The 12,179-nt window shown below is 35.2% G+C and overlaps 1 protein-coding gene across 3 annotated transcripts in view; it reads right to left on the bottom strand.

Moving 5' to 3' along the window:
- Positions 1 to 12,179, bottom strand: part of LOC144964650 (solute carrier family 4 member 11-like) — a 67,353-nt gene that overhangs the window by 34,335 nt on the left and 20,839 nt on the right. For all 3 annotated transcript variants that reach the window (XM_078899145.1, XM_078899157.1, XM_078899152.1), the window contains 4 exons: positions 10,459 to 10,611; positions 3,181 to 3,236; positions 2,542 to 2,675; positions 1,190 to 1,274 (listed from right to left, as the gene is read on the bottom strand). In XM_078899145.1, coding sequence (XP_078755271.1) covers positions 1,190 to 1,274; positions 2,542 to 2,675; positions 3,181 to 3,236; positions 10,459 to 10,611 — 428 coding nt within the window. The remainder of the gene's footprint in view (positions 1 to 1,189; positions 1,275 to 2,541; positions 2,676 to 3,180; positions 3,237 to 10,458; positions 10,612 to 12,179) is intronic.

Here is a 12,179-nt window from a genome sequence, read left to right as displayed (position 1 = left end):
TGAGAGTCTTTGCCAAGATGCGGGTCATTTAACTCGATCTAAATTTGAAGGACGAGTTTTCTGGCAACATGTTTAAATACGACCATTTCCAGAGAACGGCAGTTAACTGGTTAACTATTAGTTTTGATTGTTCGAATGCTATCCATCTAACAGGCGGCTAGTTCTGAAAATGGAAATTTGGTTCTTTCTGGTAGAATATAATATGATAAAGTATTGTAGATAGTGTATAATACAATGTGTTTGGAGAAATGAGGAAATGCGTTGTGAAAAAGAATATTTTTAGCATATATATCAGGATCAAAATTTTTAACTTAATCACTAATTATTTTCCAAAGCATTGAGATAGCTGTCTTGGTAAAGTTATATCTCCTTTACACTTTTCATAACATACCTTAAACTTTGTTGAATGGAGTAGCTGAACGGTTTTAAAGTATTAGTGATTTGACTTTTTCTTTTCAAATATTTTAATTTCGATTCTGATATCATTGAGCCAACGGTGCATCACAAAGCGCCTCAGATGACATATTTACGCAATCGCAATAACACGAATTTGATGTTATATCCCTCTCTACTTTTTATTTAGTATAATATCATTTAACCTTCACCAGTCTATCAAGTATCTTCATAATCATTTGATTATTCATTTCTATTGAGTAAGAATTTGATCATAATTATAATCGACACATAGTCACCATAATATATCCGCTTGTTGTTTTACTGTACTTTTTAAGACTTTTAATATTCGTTGCCAATTTTTATCTAATTTATTAACAATAAACATTTCTTTTATATATTACCGAATTGTGCTGTCATACAAAATTATAATTTCCACACAAGGATCAATAAAGTATATCTTATCTTATCTTAAAAATAGTGAAACCAAATGCAGACATGTCCTCGACTTCATGAACCCAAAAATATATCTCCCATCGTCGCAAGACGGTATTAGTCCGGGGCTATTTAGACACTAAAATAAAATTCATTGTCACAACTATGAAACTCGGGTTCGGTTTTTATGTCTAATTAAAGATGATAAACACAGTTTCTGAAACGGACAAAAACTTGAAGCTTACGTCTCTGTTAATTCTTTTTTTACTTTAGAATCCCCTTTTGGCCCCTGGTTCACTTCGACATAAACTGTTTTGAAACGATAGGTCACAGATGATATTTTAATTGGATGACAACTTACAGCACTATAATCCACGAATCATCGAAGAAAACCCCGTCAAAATCGTTAAACTTCGTCCTTTGAATACAGCAGTTCAAGTTGGCGACTGGAAAAAGCAGAAAAAAAATCCAAAAGATTTAATGCAACTTTTAAATAGAATCTGTTTAGACAACTTTTTCGTAGCGTTAGTCCGTGTGCTGAACATTGTCTGTTGACTGGTACAAAGAGGAATTCCAAATGTTTACTGTTTAACAACAACTACAACAACAACAATAACAACAACAACAACAGGGCAGCGTGGCTCAGTGGTACGGTCTTTGCTTCGTCCCCAAAAGATCCCGCGTTCGACTGCCTGCTTCGTTGTGAGGCCTTGAGCAAGTCACCTCGCCCTAGCTCACTTTGCGGCGCTGCACTGCGGCTGACGCCTGGGTTATTCCAGTCTTCCCCTTGCGGATGAATAACGGGAATTTGTTTTGTTTTTTAACAACAATATCAAATCTATTCAATACATTTTAATATATGATTTATCAGAGTAACTAGTGCATTTCACATATAAAATAGAGCGAAACCCCAAAAATCATCTGATCTTTTGCTGCCTAGATCGATTTAAGCAATTGTCTGATAACCACTAGTTGACAGAGCGTAATGATGTTGCCCTTGATGTCTCATGCGGAAAAAGAGATTAAATCTCCATAACCATCAATGCATTTTCTTGTTCAGTGATCCTCAACAATCACACCCCCTTCCCCCCCCCCCCCCCCCCCCCCCCACCCCCCCCCCCAAAAAAAAAAAAAAAACCAAAAAAAAAAAAAATACAAAATAAAAAAAAAAAAAGAAATCAGACAGATTCTTGTAGGACATGGCGTTCTAGATTATCCCGAGGTCTGTATAGTTTGGATTTATGACCTGACACTATCCAAAGTGCATTCAGCAAGCTTTAACGACAGGCTCAGCTATCCAATTGCTGTTGAATGGACTGGGCAGTTGGGAAGAACTAATCTCTACCGGGATTCGAAAACAAACTTTGAGTTGAGTGCTCTACTAATTCAGTTGTAGGGAACACTCTACGTGCTTTGAAATAAAATACATTGTTGAAAATTTTGGCCAAAAATCTCGTCCTTCAAATATCGATCGATTAAAATGACACTCATCTTGTCACCAACTTTGCTCTGGAAGTAAAAATAAGTAGAGCCCACAAAGCTGGGCTTTATTCCTATTTCTATCGACTTAAACAGAATTGAAATAACTGGCTACTCTTTGGATATGACACTAGACTAGCTCACAGTACCCTCATGACATTCATCTTGCCAATACTTTCAAACCCGAGACTTCAGAGAGACAGCTTTGTCTAATCGTCTTTCAATTCTACTCACCAGTCTCAGATACAAAAATGGCTCTCATTGCCAGATCTACTGTGAATTCTTGTGTCGTGCCTAGCACTTCATATTCATCGTCTAACATGGCCGCTCCTGGTTCCAACTCCAACTCTTTTGCTGAATTATTGTAACTATCAAAGCAAAAATTGAACGATCTATTTAATGCATCACTATAAGAAAGGTTTTAAGACGCCCTTTAAAAACAAATTTAGATAGTTATTTAGTAATTCATAATTGATCTCAACAAATCGTTTACTTTGAAGCATTTTAATGACGATACACTAATATTAATAAATATATACTAATTATATATAAAAGCGGCAATCAATAATGTTTGTTTGGAAAGTGTTCTGTTAAGAACAACGCCCAGTTTGATCGACGATCACAAATAGTTGTAACGACGGACCAAATGTCAATTTGCGTCATCATATTCTTGTTTATATAACTATTGTCGCGAAGCTTACAAAACCGATGTTGTCTGCGTGGGGGGGGGGGGGGGGGGGGACAGAGTCAAAGCAGATTATATGAACTTTTTGTAATACATGGAAACCAATAAAAATAAGATAATTTTGTTTTTATCAGAAATCACATTTATGAAAAAGAGTAACAAATAAAACTGATAATATTCTGCAATACCTGTTGTGGGTCCCAAAATTATGGAAAACTTGATCCGTCTCAAAGTAAGGCTCATGCTGTTGAAAGAGTTTATGGAATAGACATTGTTTATTTCCTTTTCCTGTCAAAACACAGCTGCTTTTGTGTATATTATTTCTTATTGATGCTATTGCTGATCTTGTTGCTGCTGCTGCTGCTTTGCTGATTTTATTGGTTTAAAATTGATTCCTTTAATATTAATTAAGAAATCTTAAACAAATTAGACATGTTTATTTAGTGTTATGGAAAGGCTAAGGAGTGATAAGAGGATAGGAGCGATGGACTGGCAAGCCTACGATTCTAGAAAACTGAATTATAATATTAGACTTCCACCCCCCCCCCCCCAAAAAAAAAAACAAAAAAAAAAAACCAAAAAAACCCAAGAAAACAAACAAAAATATCCATTGAAATACAACAGAACCTGTAGAACCTGGGTAAGTTAAAAATATTTTGAGTAGTCAATGTCATTGAATCTTGAGATTAACGAGTTTGTTGGGAGCCTCGTTTCTAAATGTTTAAATATTGACAGTGTTAACCAGTTAACTGTCACACTCTGGAAAGACACGTATTCAAAATATGGCCCAAAAACTTGTCCTTCAAATAAATAAACCTCGTGAGGCCCCAAGTTTGAGAGTTTTTGCCAAAAGTGAGGGCCACTTAAATCGATCGATGTTGAGGGACGAGATTTTTGGCCTAATTTTTCATTGCGGCAGTTAACTAATTAACCGATTTTTTAAATTAAACGATGTATTCAAGCAAAAGTGAAGTCAAGCAATAGTACCTTGAGGACTCGAAAGTGGGTTATACTGTTAAGCCCCATTGTTTGGTTTATAAAAACAGCGCAATCATAAGCGTTTACAGGTTGTCAAAACCAATTGATTCAGGTTGAATTTTAAATTACTCCTCCACATCTTTGCTACATTGGTTGCACCGGCAACTTGTTGTAAAAGGGGATCAAGTTAAAAGCTTTTGTTGTGGTTTACTGTTACATTCAAGGCATTGCCGTAGCTTATTCGGTACTTTAAAAAACGTATTCACAAAGGTCAGCATCCCATCTATAAAAATCAGTTCAATTGCTCCACGAGAAACTGGCTCTTGGTTTCGAAATAACCCGAACCCCCCCCCCCCCCCCAGTGCAGAGACGATAAGTAAACAATAGGGGTAAAATTAATATCTTACTCGAGCGAAAAAAAGGATCTCTCATCCACTCTCTCTAATTATACAGTTTAATTGACACGATCATCTCGCCCGTTAATAAACACTTACATAGTTTATTCAACCTGTGATGATTTATGGTTTACCTAGCAGCACGGTGTCTCGCATTGGAAAAATGTCAATGCCATTGATTGTAAACGAATGGGTTTCAATGACCACATTGCCGTATCTTGGATAAATAGGTATTTGAAATTTTGGCCAGAGAAGTCCTTCATACATTGATCGATCAAAATGACCACCATCTTGTCCTTAGGACTTCGTGAAGCCCCCGATTTGAGAGGTTCTACCAATATGAGGGTATTTCTAATCAATCTATATTTGAAGACCGAGTTATTTGGGCAAATTTTAAATACGTGTTGGATTTAATTTTTCAGAGTACGGCAGCACACAGCTCTGCTTCCTTGGGGAAGTTATACACTGTTCACGTGTGAATCAAAGGCGGATAAGTTCCTGCCCAAAAACAGTCATGAATATTCTATGCGAGTACAAAAGTACACCAATTTGGTGACTCGCACTGTATAAAATAGGATCCAGTATCAAAATTCTTGCAGCAGGAGCTGATTGAATCCAATATTAATTGCACTTAGCATGATAGAACCATGGAAAATGTTCAATATTAATGAGCATATTTACGCGGCGGGGGGGGGGGGGGGGGTGAATTACGCTGAATTAATTTTCATTCCGTTTCTTTTTACCAAGAGCAAAAATAATAAAATACTATATTTCAAGCGAATTACCCTAATATTGCAACGTCACTACCAGACCCCTCATTGTCATCGCCACTATATTTCAGGCATTTTCCTTAGAATTCACATTTATATCTTAGATTTCTTACCAGCTGTTCACATTTCACAACATTATGAAATTAAGTAGTTTCAACATAGCATTGCATAATTACTCTTACATCAAGTCCCGGTTGTCTGTTTGTCATAATCCTTTTCATTTTCCTAAATCGCTTGATAATGAGATTAAACTATCATCTTAACATCATTAACAAATTGGAATGATAATATCCTACCATATTTTCTTTTCTTTGTTCAAAACATGAATTAGTTCTCTTTTTATTAGTTCGTTTACTTTCAATGCGCTTCTCGGTGTATTTGTGTGAGAGTGTTTTTATCTATATGGGCATTTGTGTGTTTATATGCTTTTTTCATTTATACAACCAGATTCTCAATAGGTTGAGATGAAGAGAAACAACAGGCAAACGAAATCCCTGCACCATGTCTGTGTTCTGTGTTGGGTATTCCCTGAAGTGGCCTGATGATTTGCGACAAATGGAACAACTAAGAGCATTAGAATATTAGAAACATCTGTATTAAATGAATCAGGCACTTCGAATTTTCGGCAATAAGACTTGCCATACTTGTATTTGCTTATAAAAACCTAACTATGTTACTGTTGACGATGATAAAAAATGTGAATGTATGACTACTGCTATTATTAATTGGATTTGTCCGGTCTTCTATGCTTACAAAAGTACATTGCTGCATCTTTATCTACAGGTATTGTTTGAAGGTCTTATTGACATGAATCAATCATTTTTAAAAAACTTGGCATTTCAAACTGGAAATCCCAGTCTGATGTATTCCATGCAAGTTTAATTAATCTCTACTACCACTCCACAACTGTACGATCAGTTCTAGTTATATTGTGGATTTATTTATTATCCCATCCCAGACAAGAACACCGGTCTATCCGAGGTTTTTATTCTTTTTGATTAAAGGTGGTTGTAGAAACTAGGTCGGAAAAGTCTGATGTTCTCAGCTACATCAGGAACACGATACCGTGGATCTATGAGTGCGAAAGTCTTGACTCCATCCTGTATACTCAAAGCAGACATTTTGCCAACATTTAAATATAAAAGTAACGAAAATGCAATGATAATGTTCAATGAAACTGACGAGTATTTGAAAATCTTTTATTTCAATAATCAACTGGGTCGGTGTTCACTAGCAGTATTAGTAAACAAGTAGGTCGCTGCCAGTGGCGGTTCTAGCCTATTTACAGTAGTTGGGCAAAGATGATACGGTCATATATATAAATATATATATATATATATATATATATATATATATATATATATATATATATATATATATATATATATATATATATATATTATTTATTTATTTATTTATTTATTTTTAATTAAATTTTTTGTTCACCTTTTAAAAAAAATATTTCAACCACAAATAATCACATTCACAATGAAATGACAATACCAGTAGATTTTAATTATTCCAAACGTAATCAAAAAATAATCGCGAAAGAGAATACAACTAAAAAACAAAGCGACGAGACATAATGCGACAACACCTTGACAATAGAAGTCCATTTCGTTCACTCGAAAAATTAAAGAGATGCTTTAATCCCTCACCGGCGAGATTAATATTTCTGTTACATTACTGGTTTTCAGTAGTATGTAGTAACCTTGAAGTTTTCATCGAGAAGCAACAACAGCGATATGACTCGAGTTTCATTCAGAGCTGAAATTGCATTATTTTTACTGCTGTCTTGGTGGTTGGAATGATAGTGCCGGTGGTGGTAGTGGTTGGAATAGTGGTAGCGGTGGTGGTGGTGGTGGTGGAGGAGGAGGAGGAAGACGAGGCGGTGAGGGAGGATGTAATTATGATAGTGGTTTTGGTGGTGCTGTTGGTTAGAATGATAGTTGTGGAGACGATTGTTGTACTTGTTGTTGTGATGATGATGATGATGATGATGATGATGACAACGACGATGTCGTCGACAATGATGGTTACCACCATACGATATTACAAAGTTTATTTAATCTTAGGCTTTCGCCAATAATTCACACAATACAATTAAGACAAAAGAATGTTACCAATCTCTCCTCATGCATTCGTTATACTATCACTAATAACGACCGTGTTATCTTTACTCCTTCCCCAACCAACGCCTAGCTTCTCGCCTCTTCGTCGCGAACCATCTTATGTATTAGCTTCAGGACGGGCAAGTACGGAATCTGCCCACCCTTCCTTTAAACGTATTTATTTCCTTTATAACTTAGAATTCAACTCTCTCCTTACTCATAAGAGTATTTCTCGTATACTAATTCAATTGTTGAGAAAACCAAAATGGTGGTTGTATTTTATATATTTATTTAGTCGTGACTTTTAAATAAAAGTGTTTTATTTTATTAGAGGGAATACAATAGAAAATTATATTGTTTTGCAAAATTATTTAGTCTGGCAATAAAAATACAGCGGTAATTACTTTAAGAATAATAAAAAAAAAGAACTAACAAATTAATTTGTTAAAAATCAAAAACAAAAAAAAACAACAAAAAACAAATAAGAAAATAATTTAAATAAATGAGTTTTGAGAAGTACTTAAAGAAAACGAGAAAAAAAAGAGATAATTTAAATGGATAAACAAATATATAAAAACAACACAAATTAAAACTAAATTGATATAATATTAGTAAGTTAATAAATTTAATTCAATACTGGAACCTTCCCCAAGGCATTACATCAATGGCACCAGCACAAGTAAGGCAATAAATCAGAAAATGTTCGTTTGCCAAAATCTCTATTTAGTGTTCACTAGTTATTAAGGTGGGCTCATTTGAATTAGCCCGACCTAGTACTAGAGAGGCCAGAAAGCAAAAATCGGAGTGAGTTCACCGTCAGGCGACGTGACGATGAGATGACGATGTGGGCGGAGTGGAGTGGGAGTTGGTTGGGGGGGGGGGCGGGTGATAAAAAGAACAGGAGCGTATCCTGGTTTATGCATTACGGGGTGCATGGTGATTCACAATCTATCAAAAATACACACAAATTGATTTCAGTACGAAGTATCAAGTTTAAGTAGTAACTTTTGAAATTATCTTATTTAAATTTGATTATTTCGGACCTGGTAATACAGCTTATAACTTGAAAAAACAGGCTGGTATTTGCCCACCCTGCCCATTATTACCAGCCGTCCCTGGTCGCTGCATCGGTGACCTTATGACTCAATGTGTTAATATGTTTAGGTCAATTTGGTGCAAAAAACAACACTTAAATCCTATTAATTAATAAATCTGAGTTGTGTGGTATCTATTTCATCGAGAAAATCAATTTTGTTGAAATTCAAATTCTGAAAGTTTTATAAAACTGGACATTTATTTTAGCTTAAAATTCACTCTCCAGTAATTTGTTGAAACCGACATACTACTGCAGTACTCTAAAAATGCATTTTCAAGATTTTGACCAGAAAACTATTCATTCAAATATCCATGGATTAAAATGTCAAAAACTCTCAAACTTGGGACTTCAAGGAAGTCTTCGGGAAGTCCCAGATTGGAGATTTTTGACAAGTTGATGATAATTTCAATAGATCGATTTGTGAAGAACGAGTTTTCTGGCCAAAGTTTTCTTAATGTTTTTATTTCAGAATACGGCAGAGTACTAGAGTGTAGTAGTGGGATTACATAATATGCCTTCAGTTTCTAAAGGCTATTACGCACTTTTGAAAGGCTAACATTTTAACATTAAACCTCTCTAGATTAAGATTTGCCCCAAAAATTGTTACATTATTAGGTAGTGGCAAAGGACATGAAGTGCAAAATAGTTAGACGTCTGTATACCTATACATTTAAAAACTCGTGTTACTTAGACGATGTAAAATTGCTGCTTTCATTTTGAAGGTTCTTTTCCACTTAATCGTACATAATATACGTCTTCATCTGTTAGGGACATTTCATTATTAGAAGTATGGAAATGCGATTGACTCTCGTGCTATTGTAATTGTTTCTAAAATAAAAATTGAGATAAACCCTTCTCTCTAGTAAATGTTAGATTGTTATATTTTGTTAGTAAAACGTGGGTTATTCCGTAAATGATCGCATGCATTATATCATGTTTTCAGACATGAGAGAAAACAACGTTCGTTTTATAACACTTAGTTGTAGAATATGTCTTGGTCAAATTTTAGACACAGGGAGATGAGAAAATGTGAGTAAAGAGTCTGTTCCAAAGATTCAATTATGCGTCGTTCAGAAAGGGACTCGAGCCTTAGACCTTCCGATCAGAAGGCAAGTGTCATACCACTCACTCACTACCTCAATCCTCTCCGGGTCTGCAGGCACTTGAGGCGATGCAAAGGATCTCCACCTGGTCCTGTCAGCAGCTATCCATGGGGCCATTTCGAGGGACAGGCCTCTCTGCTTTAGATTCCTCTTCACGTTACGTCTCCAGGTCTCCTTGGGACGGCCTCGCTGCCTTTTTCCTTGTCCATCGCAGTGCCTTTCCTGTATTTATCAGGTCTGCGACAGACATGCCATTAGACCACATAATATGTGTGCTCTGGATAATGCTAGGCTATTGTGAGCAATGCCCTCAAAACAGATCTATTATGACACGATGTTCCTATTGCTTAACATTAATGTTTAAGCCTTACTTATAAAATTTAAGTTTAAACAAATGTCCTCCTTGAGATAAATGGGTTTGGTTTCTGATACTTCAAAAAGTTTAAAATCCTTTGAATTTGACCATGTTTGCCTTAAACTCAATTGCCTTCATCTAGATCTTACCGACATAATATCAAAATGACATGGTTGGTTACATATAGGATTTATAATATATGTCATATTTAGAGGGTAAAGTAAACATAGTTTATTTAAGAGTATTATTGCATTTTCATACCGTAGGAATGCATTGCCTATTTCTGGTCATTTTTACTTATTTTTTTACCACCCGCTTCACGCCAACACAATGCCAGATTGAAGCATATGGTGGGGTCATATTCTTCTGTGTCAAATTAGTCTCTCTCTCTCTCTCTCTCTCTCTCTCTCTCTCTCTCTTTCTCTCTCTCTCTCTCTCCCTCTCTATCTCTCTCTGTCTATCTATCTATCTATCTACCTCTATCTCTCTCTTTATCTAACTATCTAATTATCTATCTATCTATCTATCTATAATCTATCTATTCTATCTATCTATCTATCTATCTACATCTATCTATCTATCTATCTATCTATTAATTAATCTATCTATCTATCTATCTATCTATCTATCTATCTATCTATCTATCTATCTATCTCACCGCTGCTCCCGACTGTAACGCCATCAGCATGTCCTCCACCATTTCCTCTAGCGTAAAACTAGTCATTGAAGGAAACACAAGTGATCTTTCCAATAAAGATGTTATATCTTGGGATATTGCTGGATCAAGGCTGAAATCTCTGGGAGGCAGGATCTAATGGGTCAAAAACGAAACAAAGAAGAAAGAAAGAACAAAGAATTAAGATAATAATAATAATAATAATAATAATAATAATAATAATAATAATAATAATAATAATAATAATAATAATAATTCCAGGTCATTTAATAAAGCGGTAATATTAATTATTCTGTGTTGCTTTCACGTCCCAAATTCTTCGGCACACAGCACTTTACGATTTTACAAAACTTTAGAAAAACAAGGGGAAAGAATACTCTTCAACAGTCATAGCGTCACTTTCTTCCTTATGACGCATGGTAACTTAGTAACACTGGCTCTAAACTATCGGAACAATGACGGACGCTCGTATGAAATATTTCTCCGGCGAGCATAAAGGGTATCCAGAGGGAAAAAAACACATACATTTGATCATGTTTTGACTTTTATACATTCTGATCGCAAGGAATATGAAAAGTTCTAGCCAGCATGAAAAATAAAAAGTAATGATTTTCTTTGTTTAGAACCAAGATAGCCGCCGTTGCCGGGCGCGTGACATCAGACTATTGAATCGTATTGCAAGGGTTGCAAACTCGAATGACCAGATATTCTAATGAGAGCGTGATAGATAGAATGTATAGGATATATTATTTATTTTGGTTAATAGCAAGCATCATCTATTTTCTTTTTAACGCAATAGACATGGGGATAAACTTCGTCTCCATCGGCCTAATGGCCCCAAAGGACTTCTTTGCGAGGGATGCATTTCCACCAAAAAGATCAACATGCGGCATGCATCGTGGAGACATATCTCGATCAAGCAGATCAGTAGGTATTAATTACTTTATATATATATATATATATATATATATATATATATATATATATATATATATATATATATATATATATATATATATACTTATATATATATAACACTTAAGTGACCTATTTTTTTCTAAAGGTCGTGCAGTAAATTGATTCTTTAACTTTTAAAAATTTGGATAACCAGAAAAGAATCCATTCTTGCGGTCGAACTTGGCCCGTGTCATGTAATACCATTTCGATTTCCAAACACTTTTTTGTTGTCATTAAAGAAATTTGATGGAAGGCGGTCTGTTATTATAATGATTATATTATATATTTTTAAATTGTTGGCCTGCTCAACCTAGTGTTTAAATTTAAATGTTTTGGACATTGTTATGGAAAGAATTAATGTAACATTGATAAAATAAACGATAAAGGAAAGATGCATAAAGTACTTGCTTTGATATCGCAATCGAAATATATGATTTGTCGCCTGAAATTTCATGTTTATTAGGACATACGTACGGTATATTCAGAAAAAAAGTTTTAGAGCGGAAACTTGTATCGATAATAATGGGAAAGAATAGGGGATGGAGAAGTGCCAGATGAAAAACAGAGAATAAAAAGTCACAGGGAAAGTGCCAAACTTAGGATCCAATTGACACGACACCCTCCTCATGGCCAGGAGAGAGAGAGAGAGAGAGAGAGAGAGAGAGAGAGAGAGAGAGAGAGAGAGAGAGAGAGAGAGAGAGAGAGAGAGAGAGAGAGAGGACAGCGAGCGGTCGCACAACCGACTG

The sequence above is a fragment of the Berghia stephanieae genome, chromosome 1 (genome assembly GCF_034508935.2).
Source record: "Berghia stephanieae isolate SIO BIC M18660-M18661 chromosome 1, UCSD_Bste_1.3, whole genome shotgun sequence".
NCBI lineage: Eukaryota > Metazoa > Mollusca > Gastropoda > Nudibranchia > Aeolidiidae > Berghia > Berghia stephanieae.
This window is presented reverse-complemented; position numbering and strand designations above follow the sequence as displayed.